Source organism: Daphnia carinata, chromosome 7 (assembly GCF_022539665.2).
Source record: "Daphnia carinata strain CSIRO-1 chromosome 7, CSIRO_AGI_Dcar_HiC_V3, whole genome shotgun sequence".
Lineage (NCBI taxonomy): Eukaryota > Metazoa > Arthropoda > Branchiopoda > Diplostraca > Daphniidae > Daphnia > Daphnia carinata.
In genome coordinates, this window is record NC_081337.1 from 9496766 (window position 1) to 9516579 (window position 19814).

Consider the following 19814-nt stretch of genomic DNA (forward strand, 5'->3'; position numbering starts at 1 on the left):
AAAGCTTAACAATAATTTCACGTCACGTCTATACCGTCTTAGTCGTCATCTCTGAGATCGTACTCCATTTCTCTAAAGCAAAGGGCACGTTATAACTCACGAAGTCACAACGTCCATTGTTTGTTTTCTCTCTAGTGATTTCTACGGTAGGCCAACGAGTGTGGAGAAAAAAGCCGATGGAACGGGGTCATCTGATCAAAAAAAAAAAACGACCTCCCTGATCTGATGTTAAGATTAAGACCTTGGTGGGTAACACAGTAAGAACGTACATACAACGTTTCGTCTACACTGCATTTTTGGTCGAATGCCCAATTCTCAGTAAACTGTATGGCCAAATTGGGTGGGAAAAAAATAAGCACAGACGGTAGCAAAACGAGAGACAAAGATGTCGGCCATGCGGGTTGCCATTACATTTAGGTCTGTACGACAGAAAGAATTGAAAACCAGATTGGCCACTTACCATTTGGTGGTGTCTCGAGATCGCCAGATTTGGGATGTTCGACGGCAGTTCTTGTTTCCCTGGAATCAATCCAGTCTGCTGCACGTTGACTCACTAACGAACGACGGACATGGCATCACACCTTTCTCGGGTGATAACAGATCAACAAGTTTCTTTTCCAAAAGGAAACGAGACACAGTCGTGTAAGGTTTTTTTTAGTTTAATTAATTCATCTCAAACACCACTGCAGATTGCCAAGCACGCATCTGATGGATGACGATTCGAATGTTGCCAATACATCATTTCACGAAGCCAAATTAAGAATAACTAATCGTTTCTAAAGTATCTCGTCGCGTGTCGTCTTGCGGTATTGCCAATTCATCATATTTCGTAAGAGACACCCACCGCTGCCAGTTGCCAAATGGTCGACAGCTACTCGTCGTGAAATTTACATTCAAATTTAGATAGACGGTGGAAATGCAGTTACAGGTTATATTCACAGCTGTAAAAACGGGCTGTTGGTTTTATTAGTTCACGTCAGCGCTGCATATTACTAGACTCGTTTGTTTTTATGTGCCACATTCCAAGCGATTCCAACGAGGTTCTCGGTTCCTACTTAACGTCGCTCCCGCCTTCTGTTGGAATGTCGAATGATCGATGCCCAATACTCGGTAAATCAGTGGTTCTGGCTGCTTTGGGTGCCTATGAAGAATCACACACAAGGCAGGCAGAGAAACAGGGAAAAAGAAAAATAATTTTTCTTTTTTTCTTTCTGACTAGGAAAAAAGAAAAGAAAATAGAGTGTCCCACCCCCTGTTAAGTTGTGTTGGCCATTGGGGTTTTGCTTTGGGTGTGTAGTGTACCACCATGCAAGAAACTAAAAAAAATTTTTTGTTTTCTTTCTTTCTTTTTTTTTTTGGTCTCTCTTTCCTACGGCTCTTACCTCTTTTAAAAAATTTATTTTTTTTTTTTAGATGATTGATCAAGGATGTAATATTGGAGGAGGGATGATGATTTGCCCTGATTGTCCAGGGCGTCCCATCATCTAAAGACCTGATTACCATTGATCGAGAACAACGATGGTCCGTTTCGTCTTTGGAAAAAAAAAAAAAATAGGAAAGATTCCGGTTGTAAAACGAAAAAGATGTTTATGACACCACTACCAAAAATGAAATCGCCCATATCCCAAAACGTTCAGGTTGTAAAATGAAAGCGATTGAACGTGACTTTTTCCCCCCTCGGAGGAAATAGCTAACAAAACTATAGGAGACCTGATGCCGTAGAAGGTGTTCACATCAATTCAGTCTGAAGAAGAATAAGTAGACCAAGGTACTTTGATTCAAGGTAGCCTTGGCTTTGTCGATAGCACTCATCTTAATAGAGACCTATCGACAGCTTAATGAGACAGATGAATGAAGCGATTCAATCAGAAAGAAACGTCAGTCTGGAAAGGCATAGCAAGAAGAAGGTTTTTTTTTAAAAACACCCGTGTGTAAGAGAGAGATAAAAAAAAGGGAAAAAACTCCACCCTTTACGATGAGAAACAGGACGAAAAGAGGCTTATAGTAAAAAAAAAAAAACGGAAATTTCTTGTTGGAGCCAATGTTTTGTGACGCCATGCGTAAGCACATTGTTCTATCTCACACGTGGGAAAAAGAAAAGAACCTCAGTCCTTCATTAAATTCCCTGACACTCACTGACGAAGCCGTTTGGAATTGAAAAAAAAAAGCCCAACATCAGGGGACGAGTTCATCTTGGCCAGCGTGTTATGTACGAGCCCTTCTTCGATTGTATAGGCGGCTTTTTTTCGATAGTGAAGACGCAACCCCTCCTTGAGACTAATGAGTCCCGATGGAGCTCGTTGATTGAAAAGGAATAAAAAAAAAAAAAAAAGAAAACTTTTCGCTCTGCGTGAGAGAAATGATCTCCGATAAACAAAAAAACCTTTTTCTTTTTGAACGAACTGAGGGAAACAGCGACGGGTGGTTGAACGATTTCGTGGCCCGATATGGGTTTATTGTTTGTTGTCAGTCGAGTCGGGACTTTGTTGCTTCTACGATATTAAAAGACCCTTTTTTTCAGAATTTTTTGGGGAAAATTTCTGATAGAATTCCTAATAAAGGTGGCTGATTAGCCGAGAGTTAATTCCCTTTACTGGGATACAATGAACGATAGAATTACATGGCTGCATTGCGTTGGTAACAAAATTCTTGGTGACAGCGGTAAAACGAGATATTTGTCAAGGTATGGTTGCCGCAAAGTCTTACAAACAAGGGGCGAAACCCAAATTCGCCTCTTCTCTGTAAGCTTCAACTGAGCCATCAGTGCCAAGTCGACAGGTGATGCCTGTCATCATGGAAATCATCGTCACGGACGATCAGCTGCTTGGCAGGATATTTTGTCGGTTGGGATTGGGGAAAAAGAAGACCCATAGAAAAACAACTCCGGTTGCTGGAAAAAAATCCCAATCGAATTTGAGAGGCACAACAAGGCGAGAGAAATAAAAACAACAACACGACACGCATTTTGGGGTTGTGTGTTTTCAAAACGGCCACGTTTCGATGGTGGTAAGCGATAAAGTAGCGACCGGCGTACTCCAGTCGATCACTCGGATGAATAAGTTCAACCTCATCCGTTATAAGAAGAAAGACAATCACCAACAATAGCCGACTGGGTCTGTCGACGGTGGATTTTGATTACGATCTCTCCAGCTCAATAGCAAAATAGCACCGAAAATGAATAGAAGACCTGATTGGGATCGTCGGATATTTTTTTCAAAGGCACGATCAGCCGGCAAACCCAAGAATGCATATTTATTTGAAAATAAATTTCAAAGAAGGACGACAATTTCCCACAAACTAGTCAGCCTAGGTTATAGTAAACAAAATTGTGACACGAGGCTATTTTTATCAAGGAAATGGTGAAGCACATAAGGGAAAATGAACAGTCGCTGAGAGGTCAAATAGTCTCTTACTCGTTATTCAGTCGCCCGCAGGCTCAATTTTTAATTACTTTCAGTCGGAATAGGTGTCGGTTGCTTGGATTTATTTATTTATTCAGGTTCCCTTTTCTCCCTGTTTTATTGGCTTCTTCGAATTCTTTTTTTTTCCCTTCTCAAAAGGATTTCTCCTGATGCATGGCCTGCTAGAAAACATACGCCCGAAATATACACGCACGCTATACGTGTTGTGACCGCGTCTGTGTATTTACTGGCGTAGGACGACGGCGCGGTGCGCGGCGGTCGCCGTGATCCGCCGTGATTCCGATCATAAAAGACGATTTACGGATAGAGCACCTGGGTGGGGTGAGCGCAACAGGCAACGAGCCGTCGTTTGAATATATCGTGCGGGATAGAAAAGCAAAGAAACGCAAAGAAGAAAAAACAAAATATACACTGCGACCTTTCACGTCCGGAGCGCATTATTTTCTTCCCCGCCAGTTGCTAAGTATTTGAATTACGACGGGAGCTTACACGATGGGACAATGGCAAGCTAACCGATTCCCGTTTCAATAAACAGGAATTTTCGAGGCAAAAAGAAAAGAGCTCTATACGGATTTATTATTTTTTTTTATTAGAATACCGTTTCTCATTTTTTGTTCAAAAAAAAAAAAAACGTTTGGGAAATAGTTTTACACCTGAGAAGGTTGCAGCTGATATGTCGGAGCTGTCAAGCCTCTTTTTCTTACTCGTGTGTGTGTGCCTCTATATAGAACGTATGGGAAGTCGTAAAAATGATCGGAGACCGTAACTCTCTGCCTCGTTTTCTCGGCCAAGGCGTTCGCAAACCAACGATCCGACCTTTTCGACTTAAGTGGCGAGAGAGATATACAGACGGGTTAGGAATATTCGTCACTCGGCCAGGTACTTGCCGCGATATCCTCGCCATAAAATAGAAGAAAGGTGTCTCTGATTGTGTTCGACAACACAACAAAAGAATAATGGCCAAAGAATTGGACGCACAGCTGAATTGAGAAATCGTACTCGCAGAAATACCAACTTTGCGCCGTGGAACAATACGCATTGCGCCTCTCGTTGCAAAAGAAAGCGTCATAAAAGACGTTCAAAAAAAAAAAGGAAAGAAAGAGATCTAGAAAATAATAAAGTAGAGGGCGATCAAAGGGAGAACGACAAGAAAAGAAATAGTCGTTCCTCTTTTTTTCACTTCGTTTTTTTTTTTTACGATATTCCCGTCTACCGCTGAATGCCACTTATTCGTGCAGGGTTATTCCATTTCTCGAACTTTAAGTTCATTCCTATCCCCTTATTCGAGAACCCCGCAGTGTAAGGTGAAATATATTGAGACATTCGATATATAAATAAAACCCTCTTTTCTTCGTGTAAAAAGAAAAAAAAAAAGGGGGCCCACAAAAATTGAAATAAATTCGTTCAAACGGCGGCTGAGGAAAAAAAGAGGGACCACCCGTAACGTGTCACGAACCATTTTTTTGGCATAAAGAAAAAGAAACGACGTAAGGTAAAGAAGGAACTACAAAAAAGGAATGAACATAGAGTAAGCGGTTGAAAGAGGACGAATAAGGTCTGATGTAGCCGCCAAATGAAACGCGGTTAATTGAAGCCCTGGAACAAATCACAGGTATCTTGGCGTTGGCAACGCATGTAAATGGAATCCCGCTGCTGTTATTCGATGTCGTGGCGATAGACCCCGGTAAATGGGAGTGCCAATATAAAAATTATCCGAAAAATTTCAGTCACGGAACATAGCCATGTAGAGACAAGAATAAGGCGCAAATTTAACCCCGAATCGTGACTAGACAGGTTCTCGATTGCATAATTTGATTAGGATGCATAACTCTTGGAATGGGAGAGCCGAGCAAGAGGAGCGATTTCTAACACATATTCAATTAACAAAATAAAATTAAAAAATAGGTGGATGGGGGGCACTTACTCAGCGTTAAAATCCGAAGTTTCATCAAGATGAATTTGGTGAGCTGGATGTGAGTTTGAAGAAGGACGGAAAAACCGTAGACTCGGGCGAAAAAGACCCGCGAATCCCGTTGCCTCAATTCGGTAGGTCCGTATGCAAAGCAGCCGACTTGAGAACGTTGAGGCAGCAGCCAGCGGGTGGTATCCTTTTTCGTATCCGACAGCGGGATGAAAGACAACGATGACGATTCAAACGGCTGATTGGCCAATAAAGTGATATCGGGATTCTTCCATACGCCTTTGAATAGCGATTTGATTCGGATAACGATGAATCGTCCATCGTCGGTTACATTTCCAACCGTTCCGCTGAAAATGAAGTCGTTGTCATTCAACAACTCGTTCAAATGCCGTTCGTACTGTCGTTGAAAAAAAACAAACAGATTAATTTATGGAGAAAATAGAAAATAAATAAATTTGTATAACTGACCTGTTCACCATTAGGACAGAAGAAACCTGTTGCGTGACCGTAGCTAATTAGCAAGAAAAGAACTAACCACACTAACCCGAATATCTGTGAATAACCTGTAGCTATCTTCCTCGGCATTGCCGTCATTTTTATTTACTTATTCCCGAGCGTTCTTTTTTTTTTAATCACTAACGAACCAGTTGATTAAAAATCGTTGTCGATAATAAAGCAGACGCAATTAATCACTTTTTACTTTCGAGGACTGGCCAATCAAGTCTCCCGCCGACGTTCATGGCCGATGATCGACTGAAGCCATCGAGCAGTCTTTCAAAGTTCTCAATATCACACAACTCATTTTATATGAGAATAGAGAGAAGATAAAGTAGATAAAGGGGAAAATAAAAAAAAAATAAGGCGGAGTAGGGCGGCGGCATAGTTTTGTTTTCCCTCGTTCGTCCAGTTCAGGTATACTATGCACTCAGCAGACACTCAAGCCTTTACAGCCGTGGACAACGAACCGGGCGATTTAGTTCTCTCTTTTTTCTTTCTCCACTCAAGTCTTTTGATTTTTTTTTTCTTCTGGCATGTTAGGCTATGAGAGACGACGACGGCGGAGAGAGTTTTTGGATGGGCGCGAGAGACATGGGGCGGCATCGAAGCACTTCGGGGGGAAAACAAATGACCGACGTTGGCGCTATGTTAGGGTGGAGTCCATCCCATCATTCTCGCGCCGGCTGAAGGAATGGGATTTTAGCACCTGGTTTCTTTTTCTTACGGCCATCTACCTATTTGTTTATTCGAAGAGTTATCTGAGTCGTGCCCGCTCCCTCCGAAATTCTTCTGTAGTGACGGTCTATTGCACAAGTCGTGGAGTCGATATTGGATGGATAGTACCACTTCTCCAACAGAGAAATCCGGGTAGGTCTGTTATCGGTGAGTGTGCAGTATCGGTTTTATTCTGCAGCTCGTATTCCCATATCCTGGTCGAATGGGAAATCACGCGTCAAAGATGTGTGAAACCTGTTAAGACGCATTTCTCCATCTCTCGGGAATCAAGTGGATCTTTCGCGGTCGGAGGCACATCCGAGGTCGACCTTATACACACAAAAGCTCAATCTGATAACAGGTTTTTTGAAACTACAAAAAGTGTGGAAAATAAAAAGAAGCTGCCAGCCAAACCATTTAAAACATACAAGGCCATCGCCATAACACGGAATGGAATGGGGACCGTTCGATTTACATTCGCGAGATTGGATTTCCGATTCATCGGTCACGGACCAAATCTGCCTTTCCATGCGTTATGGCCTCTGCGAGAAACAGCCGTAAAAACACGAAATCCATTCGACGTCTTCACGATGTTTTGCACTTGTACGACGTCCCTGATCGGTTGTTGGAGATGAACACTACACGGCGTCACAGATCGGATCAAAACAAACACACTACACCATCGCATCAAGATCAAAAAGACTTATGCTTATTGGCTCCGTGGCTGCGACGGAATTTAAACGGTTAAAAAAAATAAAAGCAATAAATAAACTTACAGCGGATTTCGAATTGCGTACGTTTCTTCCCTTTCTCAAATGAACTAGAATGCTGCATCTTGCGTCGTTTTCGTGTGTTAGGTTATGGCATGACACATCCATAAGTAAAGTATGGCTGGCCTGCCAATGAGCTCATCTTCATTGGAAAAAGGTATTTTCTATACGAGTTTTCTCGAACGACATAAAATATGGAGGGATAAATAAGGCAATCTGGCAAGTTACCATTAGAAGTGATTTCCTATAGGAATTTGGGAGGGACAATTTAAACTTACAACTGTTTCGATTGCCAATAAACAATATTACCATCCGGGTTAGTTAAGCGTGCGTTTAATATTACTCCAATGGAGAGTGCATCAAAATAACCCTGTAATGGAACCGTTTCGACGGGACAAATCTGGGGCGCGTAAGAAAATAATTAGGGTTTTTAAATGTGCTCACCTTTGTCGAATTCTAATTCTTATTTAATGACTTTTCCCAATAAGATTTGCCATCTAGTGGCCAACAACACGGACTTTCTACTGCTACACAACACTGGAACGCTGCGCATCAGTCATAGAATAATGTTATTAATTTCTTATGTGAATTTCTTTTTGTAGATCTAATCTTCATCTGAAAACTTGTCACTGCAGCTTCATTATGAACGGTAAATTCTTCTTAAGGTTCATTTGAGAGAAGACACTTGTCTATCAACCAATGTTGAGACGGCGAATGGTTCGCGCCACAAGGAGACCCAGGGCCGTGGCGGCTGCTAATCCCACGACAGCTCGGATCCAAACAGCGCTGGAATTTCCACTCAACATCGAAGGTCTCCATGATCTAAAATCCCGCATGACAAACGATCCGCTGCAATTGTATCCACAACCGTTTTTCCTCATTTAAATTGAAAAAAACTTACGGAAAAGACGACATGGTAGCCAACTTGATGTAAACATCGCTTTGCAGGCGACCTGCTTTAGCACTGAAACCGTGTGGCGGCGGTAATCGATGCTTGCGGCAAAACGTCTCCGGTTGTTGGAGATATTGCTGACGTACAGGGCCGGATTCCCACTTAGAAGCCACGATAAGCACAGGGATCGAGGTTTCGGCAAAATACTGTTTTTGCAAACAAAACGAACGACATTATGCTACAGTTGCACCATCCCAAAATCCTATGCTCATCACTCTCACCTTCAGATACAATCTTGCGACATGTTCAAAGCTGTGCTCGTCTGTGGCGTCGTAAACTAGACATGCTACATCGCAAGCTACTTGTTGTGGGGAGAGTGAATCAGCTCCCAGGGCATCAACGTCGTGAAGAAGAAGAATCTTGCTCTGGCCATAGACGCTCAGTTGCCGGGCGACGTAACGAGGCAGCTCACACCACAAGTTGGAAGTGTCAATTTCCTGAAAATCAAATGTGTAAATATATTAATGAACGTTTTTCAGTAATGTTAATATAAATTTTTCTCACTTACGTCGACGGTTCGTCCAAGCAATCCTTGGCAAAAGGTGGTTTTTCCCACGCCAGGAGGCCCAATGACATGACCCATAAAAACGGTACGTGTATTGCGTTTCTTACTGCCACCAGAACGTTGCGCTTTTGTGACGGTGATGGCTGAGAGTTGATTGTCTGTGCCAGCAGTGTGATATCCAAGGTACGCAAGCAACTCGCACGTCCTCCGGACGTCCAAGTACGTCATCAAGCTCCACTGAGCCATGTAACCTTTTAAAGTTGGCCAACCCTGCAAGAGGACGATGCCAACATAAGAAATTTATTAAATAAGGTTTTTTAAGAACTGGATTGTGGTTTTTATTACTTGGCCATTGGTAGGTACTGAATACTTTAAATTTTGCCCCCATGGCATTATTGAGCAAGGAGAAAAAAGTGATGCGAGTTCGTCCGTGTTCAAAGCTCCATCCTTGTCCTTGTCGTGTTGCTCAAACAGCTGTACAAGAAATGCCCAGCCTGATGCAGAAAATTCCGTGTTGCATCCCGGAGGAACCCGCAACCTGTTTGCATCGTAAACGTAATAAAAAAAAAGGAAAAAGGCATGAAATGTTATACTATCGGATTAGACAAACATGGCGAAGCTCACTCACGGGGGATGCAAGTAATCCCGACTCAGGTTCAAATTATCATCGTATCCAAATTTCCTTAGCACCGTCCACGTGGTCTCGTGTCGTCCACGTTGAATGAATAGACGGTGTAGGAAAAGGAATCCTTTCAAAAGCCGAAATTTCCACTAGGATATGCATTTTTTACCTCACGAAAAGAACTAAAAATTACCAGAAAGCGTCAAGCCGTTGGACCCGACGCCGTCATTGGTGTGGCGACGAACAACATTCCGTACATCTTCGAGAGCTCGATTCTGTAGTGATGTTCCAAAACATCGTTGCTGAAAAGCATTAAGCTCATTGTCACTTAACGACCCATCGCCGTCGCGATCACAGATGGCAAATATTCGACGGAGAGCCCGCTTACATTTTTCAGTTAGCTAAAGCAACAAATAACAATATGTACAATATGTTGTGCAGGTTGAACTATAAAGAACCTACACACAACTAGATTAAAACTCACCTCTCGATCTTCAGCGATATAGAGCGGCGCCGTTGGATGAAGTACAGCTTTTTGGGCATAGTAGAACATCTCCGAAATGTTACGAAGGGTCCTTGCAGAGCACTAAAAAAAGGAAATAAAAAATAAGATAATAGTTTACTAGGTGTCTTTTCAAAATTTACCTCAACACAGGTTTCAATTTCTGCATAGTGGTTCATGATTGGTAACACTGCCTCCATATTTCCTTGCTCAAGCAAATCAGACTTGTTCCCAACCAAGATGATTGGAACTGCTGACACAACTTCTCCACTTTGGTTGTCATCTTCTTTGGAAGCTGGTCTCAGTGATTGTAGCAATGGAAGCCACCTTTCAGTGATTTGTTGCAAAGAATGATTGTCATCAACAGCGTATCTGCAATGAAAATCTCAAGGATTATGATTTGTTTGAAAGTAGAAAAATGACAGTACTTACACTAGACAAACTACGTCAGCACGCTGGACTTCCCGGGTAAGATCTTGTTCAGTTTGTTCACTTTCTGTTCATCAAAGTAGTGCAAAATAAAGCAACAAAAAATAAAGAAAATAAAATCACATTTCTTGCAGCTCCTCTTATTAAAAAAATAGTACAATCTTGACTGCCAATGTCGGTTACATGTGGATGGCAAAAACTGAAGTGAAAGCATGCTATGCTATATGGTTCATTCGAGGTAAAGCTGGATAAATAGTTTTAAAAGAATTCGTGAACACACCTGAGAAGTCGACGATATGTGTTGGAACTTGTTCTGGAGTCACATCGGCGGGGATTGTTATCTCTTCGGCACGTGGGGGAACGATATCTGGGAATTCTTCACTGACTAAGGACAAGATAAGTGAAGTTTTCCCAACTCCTCTTTCTCCTAATAACAAGATTCGAACATCCTGCCTGCCGACCGGGCCCATCTTTTTTCTTATGTTGGAAACCGCTTAACAAGCAGTCTGCTTGAGCTTGATTCATAATCATAATAGGCCACCTAGCGGTACAATCTACAAGTCGTCAACGTTGGTGTTATTTGACAGGAAAGATTTAAGGCTTTTTTAGGCCTAGGCTTCCGAGTTGTCTCTAATATTTATAATACCGTTTGTTTACAAAAACTGTGAGTTATGTGAATGTAATTGGACAATCCGAATACGTTGCGAATCAAATCCCTTGCTGCATCAAAAATATGGAAAGTGAAGCAAACAATCAATCTACAGTTCCTAAAAAAGGTCCAAATGATTTCATTTTTGGACGAGTTCTTGGAGATGGAAGCTTTTCAACCGTCAGTACTTTTCGCCCTAGTTTTCTCACCATAAATTTTGCATAATATACGTTTGGATTTCCTTAGGTTTATTTGGCGAAAGACATACAATCAGGCAAAGAATTTGCAAGTAAGGAATTTGTTTATGTTGAACTTTCAGAAATTTACATTTGAAATTCATTTGTGTTTTTTTAGTTAAAGTGTGTGAGAAACGTCACATTCTAAGGGAAAAGAAACAGCAATATGTTAAGAGAGAAAAGGAAGTATTAATGCTTTTGAGTAAGCATGCTAAAACTTCAGCACCTTTTTTTGTGAGGCTATTTTGTACATTTCAGGATCATAATTCACTGTGTAAGTACTTTCTATTTCTTTTTTATTCCCCTTCTCTGTCTCTTTTGTAGTTTTTCTAATTTTATTTTCAAATCTAGATTTTGTGCTTACACGTGCTACAAATGGTGACTTGTTGACTTACCTTCAAAAAGCAGAAAAATTTGAAGAAGAAGTTGCACAGTTCTATACAGCAGAACTAGTTCATGCAGTTGAGCATATGCACATGTTGGGAGTCATTCACCGAGATCTAAAACCTGAGAACATTTTGCTAACAAATGAGAGGCATATTCTCATAACAGATTTTGGTTCAGCAAAGATCATACCTCAACCACCATTTTTACCAGGTGGTTATCTTTAATCAGTAAGGAGTGCATTGTTGAGGAGAGCATTATGTAATTGATTCTTTTTTTTTTCAACATAGAAACCGAGAACTCTGACGGCACTGCTCGGCGTAGCAGTTTTGTTGGAACTGCTCAATATGTATCACCCGAAATTCTAACTGACAAGCGGTCGTCTCCAGCATCGGATTTGTGGGCGATTGGCTGCATTTTGTATCAAATGTTAGAGGGTAATCCACCGTTTCAGGCAAGGTCTGTGTGATTCCTTTTTTTTTCAGTTGAAACGGAAACAATGCTACTATAATATTTTCTCGCCCTTTTTTTTGTCATAAGGAGTGAATATGCCATCTTCCAGAAAATTCTTAAGCTCGAATTCGAATACCCTCCTCTCTTCCCGTCCGTTGCCCAAGATTTTATTTCAAAGTTGCTGGTTGGTTGGTTGTACTATTTAACTTAGTATTTAAAATAAGTTTTACTCTTCATTAGGTGATAGATTCAAAAGAAAGGCTTGGAGCGCAAGATTTTGGTGGCTACCCTTCAATCAAAAGCCATAAATTTTTCGAGTCCGTAGATTTTGACACACTTTATCTGAAAACACCTCCTTGGCCAACTAAATGCAGAGATGTAGCAGAATTGGCTTCTGAAACAAGTGATCCGTCCGAGTTCCTAGGTGCAGAACCAGGCCTCAGTGGACAACAATTGAGTAAATTGCTAGGTCTTCAGCTCAACGATGAGACTAAAGAGCAAAGCCGAAATTCCGCACCAGCGCCTTCTAAAGACGTGTTAACCTCAACCAGCAGCGTTAATGTGCTTTCTCAACCGATAAAGAAAGGCTTGATTAATTTTCCAGCAAACGAACAACAACTTCAAGCCAGACTACTTCAGCAACAAGAAACGCAACCGCAGTGGCACAATCTGGTCGACAAAAAGCTCATTCTGAAACAAGGATTGATTGACAAGCGAAAGGTAAATATGCCGGTATTGTGCCAACAAAGTAAGTTATTGTTCTAACAACTTCTTTTAGGGTCTTTTTTCTCGTCGAAGAATGTTTTTACTGACAACTGGACCAAATCTGTACTATGTCGACCCATCTAATATGGTACTAAAAGGACAAGTTCCCTTTGGTTTGACTCTGAAGGCCGAGCCTAAAAATTTCAAAAACTTCCACATTCATACGGTAAATGCATTTTACCTTTAACGATTCCAACCGTCAAACAATTTTTGATGTCTACTCCATAGCCCGGAAGGACATACTACCTTGAAGATCCTGAAGGTTTTGCATTAGAATGGTGTAAAGCACTAGAAGAAGTTCGAAAACATTACTACGATTGAAAATAAACGGAATGGTAAAAGATTAATCTTGTAAAGATAAAAAAATATATGTTGAAAATTACTAATGTTCCTGTGTGTTCGAATACAATCCAACAATCACACTTCCTCCTTTAGTTTATGTATTCCGCCTTTGAAAACCATTAGATGTAAAACGTAAATATTCAAAGGAATGGATATCCCCGATACTTGTTTAAAGTTTCTGTGTTTTTAATACGCGGTTAATTTCTTCAAATTTGTGGATCTGCCTAATAAAGTAGTCACCGTAGCGGCGAGCTACTTTTGTATCGGCAATGTGGATCATTCCTCCGTCAATATAGAAATCCACCTAACATAGATGATACGAAAACGTAAAATCTAAATCATATAAACATAGAATTTTCGTTAACCTCAGAACCCGATTGCAGTTCACCGTCCAATCCCGAAGTGCCCTTGGTCCATACGACGTTTTTCATCTTATGTTTAAAGCATAACAGATGAGTGCGGAATTCCGTCTCTGGCATTTCCAAGAAAGCCGCCATTTTGGCCACAGGCATAGTAGTGTACAAACGCAGATAACTAGATGGAAACAACCTTTTAATTTTCGCATGTACTATCAATATGAAATGACGTACCTTCGAATTGTGGGCAAGGTGAGTTGCTGTTGCACTTCATCCATGAAAACTTTGGCTAGCTGTTGAAATGGTTCACGGCGATGATCAGCAGGTGGTGCCTCCACGGGTGGAGGAACGGGAGACAAGAACTTGGGTGAAGCGAACGCGAAAGCGTTTTCGAATTCCTATCCCATGGAAAAAACTCTGTTAGTTGCTATTTTTTTTTTTATAGTTTAGTTAGCACATACTTGAAGTTCTCCCTTTTGCATTCGCACAATGCGTTCGGCATGAGGCTTCTCTCTTAGCACTGCCTGGAGGGACTCGTCAATTCGCTGGGGATGAAGAACGAGGCAAACTGATAACAAAACATACATTTTCTCGGTTTGTTTGTTAATCTATATATAGAAAATGGACATGAAACGCTGGTTTACTTCTCTTCCGGAAAATTCATTAACCTGATCGTTTTGGTACGTTTTAGCCTGGTATAGCGGCTTGGTGCGCTGGACGTAAAGCAAGATATGTGAAAACGTACGAATGGCATCGGCATACCGCCTCATCATCAGGTAAGCAAAACCAACATAGTAGTAGGTCGAGATTTGGCATGCAGGTACCCGAGAGTATAGAGTCTATAGGCAGATAATTTAACAATCATCAAATTATTGTTGCAAAATTTGCTCAGGACTTACTTTTTTGTTGAGCTCCATGTTTTCAAGAACCTTGACAGCTTGGTAGAAATCTCCTAATAATGAGTGGAGTCTCAACAAACCGACAAGACTGAAATAACCCAACATTTTGTAAAGGGGTCGGCGACCAAATTCTCCTGCTACGGTGTCGGGATCTTCACCTTTAGCGTAGGCCTGAAAATCGAACGGTTTTGTCACAACACGTGATTTCGACAACTGGTGTTTTGTTAGTTCTTACCTCTAACTGTTGGTTGATGTTAGACTTATCAACCAATGAATACAACACATTCAACACAGAATGAATGTTCCATAGTGTTGGGTTAATTCTAATAAATTCTAGTTCTTCGGCTGCAAAACAAAAAATGCTGAAAAAATAGAACACGGTAAGGAACAAGAAAGGATTTACCTGATTTCTTGTGAAGAGAGCAACGGAAAAGAGCAAAGGATTGGAATTGGTAGACAAATTCATCAATGATTTCCCATAGCCACTGATGGGGAAGTTCCAAAACCACTGGACTCTTTGCACCTGCCAAATTTCAGATAAACTTGGTATTAGTTAGCAATCAGAAAACACGAAAACATTACTGATTACTCAAGATGTGATTGAAAAGTTGGCAGTAGTTATAATATGATTCAAAACGCTGCTCAATTGTTGGTCCTCCTTGAATTCGTGCATAAATGTGACGATAATAGAGTTCCTTGTACAAGATAAGGAAAGGTAAATCATCATCCACCAGAGGAGAAACCTCATCAGCATCTGGCCATGGAGATGATTTGAAGTGTTCCTCAGTTAACTTTGGAAACCTAAATGGCATTTTAAGCAAAAACTGATATAACTTCTCATGACACGAGGAGGAATGGACTTACGTATTTTCGTAGACATTCTGGATTTCATACAACTTTCCAGAGTTGACCATTTCACGGAAGTAAATGATAAATTTCTTGATCACTTCTGGCATACTATACTGAGCATATTGTGGAGCACTTCCATATCCAGTGTATCGCTCATTTTCGGCATCAAGACGCGGATCCCCGGTGGGTTCGTAGACTTCGGCCTCATACTCGTACTATAGATCAAAAGGGTTCAGCAATGTATGTAGAATTTGGACAATGCTGTCAACTTACATCATCAAATTCTTCGGCATACATCTTGGTGAGCTTTCAATAACAGTTGACTGAAATTTAGAACGAAATATTGAGAATACTGTAAAGGAAAAGATTCTCCACGAGTATCACAACTCCTTCGATTTTAGAGTTGCTCCAATGCAGAAAAACAGTAAGTGTCGGCGCTGCATTGCCGCATTTGCCGGCTTTTTCCAGCGCGCAGCGCCCTCATGAAGTACAAACTGGCAACTGGCAAGCAAGGAGCAGGCAACCAATGAACCATAGAGAGAGACTTGCTGCCATACGTCCCCGTTGCCATTAGCAGTGCAACCTGAAGTAGGTTTGAAATTGTGAATCTGTGATAGTTTGTCACTACAGCTATTGAAGTTCTAAGGATCGATCACTTGATGTTGAATATTAGTAGAATCTTGTATATTGAAAATAGGATACAGGTTTTGAGGCAACAGAACACAACTCATACGTACTATTGCAGAATAAAGATTTTCTCGAACAAGAAATTTTTTTTCCCGGTTGAGGAAAAAATAATAATTTGCAAGTGTATTGCTAGAACGCTATGCACCCTCCATGTTCAATCTTCAATGCCATGTGTGTGAAAGCAGTTTGGAAGATTTATGTTTGGTGTTTCATAAAATAACTTACCGAATAATTCTGAAACCTTTATAGAAAGTACGATTGTATCCTTTGTAGGGGATATCATGCAGCACAGTAGATACATTTAGGATGTACTTCCGAAGACCATTAAAAAAAATGTCGAGGCGAATTGCAGGGGTTGTCTAGACACATGAGTATTGATCGCGTCTGGTAGTGGTCTGCCAGAATTGGGAGTTTGTTTTTGGATCGCCCTATGTCGCGTGATTCACCGGTATGCTGCTGTCATGGTGATTATTCGCCATGTTTGTTGTAAGTGTTTGGTGGGATCATGTAACCATGATATCTAATTCATTTAAGCAAGATGTAATCAACCACTCTGGTGGGCTAGTTAATGATTATTAAAGGCACTGTTTTGTTTCAAAAAGTTGTGGGGGAAAAAATTGCAAGTGAATTGGTATGCACTGAAATTTGGCAGCATTACAACCGCGTCCTAACCGTGGCAAGGATATAAAAAAACAAGCTCGTACTCAACCATATTTTTTTTATTAATGTTTTAAAAGAAAGTTGTATGCAACGGTATTTGAAAACGATCTTTGGCTGCTTTGCAAAGTCAATAAGATATGCAATTGTTATTCCTTGGCTTTCGAAACTCACGCAGTCAACTCCGGACAACGTTACGACGTCATGCTTTGCTACGTAATACTTATTTTTTGCGGTTTTTAATGTGCAAATTATATAACTCAGAAGCATCTAAACTTTGCGTCTAACTGAAATGGACATTAGATGCGCGGCTTTTCTTCCCTGGCATAAATTTGAAATCGCCCAATAAGGGAATGGCTTGCACAGTGAAAGCGTGGACCAATAGCAACGCTTCTAGTACGCATCAAGCCCTCCCACTGCACCCAAGGGCAAAACGATACCCCCTTCCTTCGAAAGTTATAAAGTCTTGTGCTTTTTGATGGAACATCATTCCAGAGGACTGAAGCGCCCGAGCGACTTGAACCGTTAGACTTAAGAGTTTTTCTCTTTCAATTTTACTTCGAAACAGAAAATGCGTGAAATCGTTCATATTCAAGCTGGACAGTGCGGCAACCAGATTGGAGCAAAGGTAAACATTTGAATTCTGTTTGTGTCAAGTGTTTTGAATTATCCGTTAAACGCTGGGAGAAAAAGACCGGTGAACAGGGCGATTTTCTATGGCTATTTGGCGGGGCTCCGCCATTTTTCTTTGTTGATGGGAATACCCGCCATCTAAAGATTTGCAAAAAAAAAAGAAAAACTGGAGATGCGGTAGGATATGGCGTTTTTGCGCAGTTGCTGGTGGCATGCAATTCGTAGCCAATCATCGTGAAGTGCTTTATGCATCCATCAAGGCTTTCAGGGTAAAGTAACCGGTAAGATAACAGCTACGACACGAAGGAAAACAAAAATAAATTTTTTTTTGTCTTTTCGTGTTGGCGATGGGGACTTTTTAGACCGGATAGTGAAGTCGTGATAACTGATATTAAAAACTAAATAAAAATGAGGTTAAAGCCCATAAACTTTGAAGACAGAACAACTGTGAATTCTCTCCCCTAGTCTAATGTTGTAACCCATGTGGCAGATGTGAACTCAATTTGATGGAGCAATTGTATGTGATACGACATCCCCTCCCCGAACCTTTTTCGACCCCTCATCTAACTGAGTCAGCGCCCTTGCTGATGGGTTGTCTAGCAGGTTCCTCCCTAGGTGTAGTGTACTATCCTACATGAGCCACTTAAAAACTCGTTGGTTTTTCTTTTTAACTAAAATTCTTTCTAATTATCTTTTCCGTTTCTATAAAACAATAGTTCTGGGAGATCATCTCTGACGAGCACGGCATCCAGCCTAATGGCACCTACCACGGCGAGTCCGAGCTGCAGCTGGAACGCATCAACGTCTACTACAACGAGGCCAGCGGTGGCAAATATGTGCCCCGAGCTGTTCTTGTGGATTTGGAACCTGGCACCATGGATTCTGTCCGTTCGGGTCCATTTGGCCAGCTTTTCCGCCCTGACAACTTTGTCTTTGGCCAAAGTGGAGCCGGTAACAACTGGGCCAAAGGTCACTACACCGAGGGTGCAGAACTGGTAGACTCTGTTTTGGATGTTGTGCGTAAAGAAGCGGAAAGCTGTGACTGCCTTCAGGTAAAACAACTTAATTTAAAAAGACAGGATTTTATAAGGGAAAAAAATCTAAACGAATTTGTTGACTCGTGAAACAGGGTTTCCAGCTGACTCACTCTCTTGGTGGTGGAACCGGATCGGGCATGGGTACTTTGCTCATCTCCAAGATTCGCGAAGAATACCCCGACCGCATCATGAACACCTACTCTGTGGTTCCTTCGCCCAAGGTGTCCGACACTGTCGTTGAACCTTACAACGCCACCTTGTCGGTCCATCAGTTGGTAGAAAACACCGACGAGACCTACTGTATCGACAACGAAGCTCTTTACGACATCTGCTTCCGCACACTTAAGTTGACGACACCTACCTACGGTGATTTGAATCATCTGGTGTCGCTCACGATGTCTGGCGTGACCACGTGTCTTCGCTTCCCCGGTCAACTCAACGCTGACTTGCGTAAATTGGCCGTCAACATGGTGCCCTTCCCTCGTCTTCATTTCTTCATGCCTGGCTTTGCTCCTCTCACTGCACGCGGATCCCAACAGTACCGCGCCTTGACTGTTCCCGAGCTGACACAGCAGATGTTCGATGCCAAGAACATGATGGCCGCCTGCGACCCTCGCCACGGTCGCTACCTTACTGTAGCAGCCATCTTCCGCGGTCGCATGTCAATGAAGGAAGTCGACGAGCAGATGCTTAACATCCAAAACAAGAACTCGTCGTACTTTGTTGAATGGATCCCCAACAATGTCAAGACAGCCGTCTGTGACATTCCTCCTCGCGGCTTGAAGATGTCGGCTACTTTCATTGGCAACTCGACCGCCATCCAAGAGCTCTTCAAGCGTATTTCGGAACAGTTCACTGCTATGTTCCGTCGTAAGGCTTTCCTCCATTGGTACACTGGCGAGGGCATGGACGAAATGGAGTTTACGGAAGCCGAGTCCAACATGAACGACCTCGTTTCCGAATACCAACAATACCAAGAAGCCACCGCTGACGACGAAGCCGATTTCGAAGAGGATGGTGAGCACGCCGACCAGGACGCCGCCTAAAAACGCAATTCTGCCCTTTCCGTCCTTGGAAGAACTGCCGAAACATAAGGGAGAAAAACGTTTTCCATCTTCAGCACTCTCAGACCGCCCTTTAGTCCAGCCGATGTCTGTGCACTTTCATTTTCTAAACTGAAATGTCTTTCGCTTCCGTATTCTTTTTTGGCTTTCCTGACTGTTTCGTCCATTTTTAGAGAACCGAGTAGCAACACTTTCGTGTCTTACCACATTCCTCGCTCTCTTTTTACGTTCATTTGTTTTGTTTTCTTAAGAAACCATCCAGATCTGATCTCCTTCGTCTGGGCTGTCTCCCTGTGTACATTCATCTCCGCACAACCGATCTGAACAAAATAAAAATAAAAGGTTAGCAAAGTCACTACTGAATCATTTGTCTTGGTTATTTCACCATCACTACGCCTTAAGCTCTCGCGCGGATTTGCAAAAATTAATCTCTATTTTCGGTTGTAGGTTAAGTATCCAACCACAAAT

At 41.8% G+C, this 19814-nt stretch overlaps 5 protein-coding genes across 5 annotated transcripts; 2 read left to right on the forward strand and 3 right to left on the reverse strand.

Moving 5' to 3' along the window:
• Positions 1-464: 464 nt before the first annotated feature.
• LOC130690252 (uncharacterized) lies at positions 465-7274 on the reverse strand. The gene is made up of 4 exons (XM_057513258.2): positions 7157-7274; positions 5812-7097; positions 5347-5740; positions 465-871 (listed from the first exon to the last, which is right to left on the reverse strand). The coding sequence occupies exons 2-4, from the start codon at positions 5935-5937 to the stop codon at positions 777-779; spliced, it is 615 nt and encodes a 204-aa protein (XP_057369241.1). The 5' UTR covers positions 5938-7097; positions 7157-7274; the 3' UTR covers positions 465-776.
• Positions 7275-7765: 491 nt separating this feature from the next.
• LOC130689897 (mitochondrial Rho GTPase-like) lies at positions 7766-10838 on the reverse strand. The gene is made up of 11 exons (XM_057512839.2): positions 10616-10838; positions 10339-10402; positions 10050-10278; positions 9889-9990; positions 9598-9805; positions 9411-9531; positions 9128-9320; positions 8786-9052; positions 8499-8714; positions 8227-8423; positions 7766-8147 (listed from the first exon to the last, which is right to left on the reverse strand). Exons 1-11 carry the CDS (start codon positions 10803-10805, stop codon positions 8018-8020), a joined length of 1917 nt encoding a protein of 638 aa, XP_057368822.1. The 5' UTR covers positions 10806-10838; the 3' UTR covers positions 7766-8017.
• Positions 10839-10898: 60 nt separating this feature from the next.
• LOC130690012 (3-phosphoinositide-dependent protein kinase 1-like) lies at positions 10899-13244 on the forward strand. The gene is made up of 9 exons (XM_057512970.2): positions 10899-11164; positions 11231-11273; positions 11339-11494; positions 11572-11817; positions 11895-12063; positions 12145-12241; positions 12298-12777; positions 12836-12988; positions 13051-13244. Exons 1-9 carry the CDS (start codon positions 11069-11071, stop codon positions 13141-13143), a joined length of 1533 nt encoding a protein of 510 aa, XP_057368953.1. The 5' UTR covers positions 10899-11068; the 3' UTR covers positions 13144-13244.
• A 1-nt stretch (position 13245) lies between these two features.
• Positions 13246-15675, reverse strand: LOC130690003 (eukaryotic translation initiation factor 3 subunit L-like). The gene is made up of 11 exons (XM_057512959.2): positions 15542-15675; positions 15284-15483; positions 15009-15220; positions 14823-14942; positions 14655-14764; positions 14420-14590; positions 14189-14359; positions 13982-14128; positions 13755-13918; positions 13530-13698; positions 13246-13468 (listed from the first exon to the last, which is right to left on the reverse strand). Exons 1-11 carry the CDS (start codon positions 15563-15565, stop codon positions 13334-13336), a joined length of 1623 nt encoding a protein of 540 aa, XP_057368942.1. The 5' UTR covers positions 15566-15675; the 3' UTR covers positions 13246-13333.
• A 1425-nt stretch (positions 15676-17100) lies between these two features.
• LOC130690040 (tubulin beta chain) lies at positions 17101-19701 on the forward strand. The gene is made up of 3 exons (XM_057513006.2): positions 17101-17240; positions 17962-18297; positions 18375-19701. The coding sequence occupies exons 1-3, from the start codon at positions 17184-17186 to the stop codon at positions 19326-19328; spliced, it is 1347 nt and encodes a 448-aa protein (XP_057368989.1). The 5' UTR covers positions 17101-17183; the 3' UTR covers positions 19329-19701.
• The last annotated feature ends 113 nt before the right edge of the window (positions 19702-19814 follow it).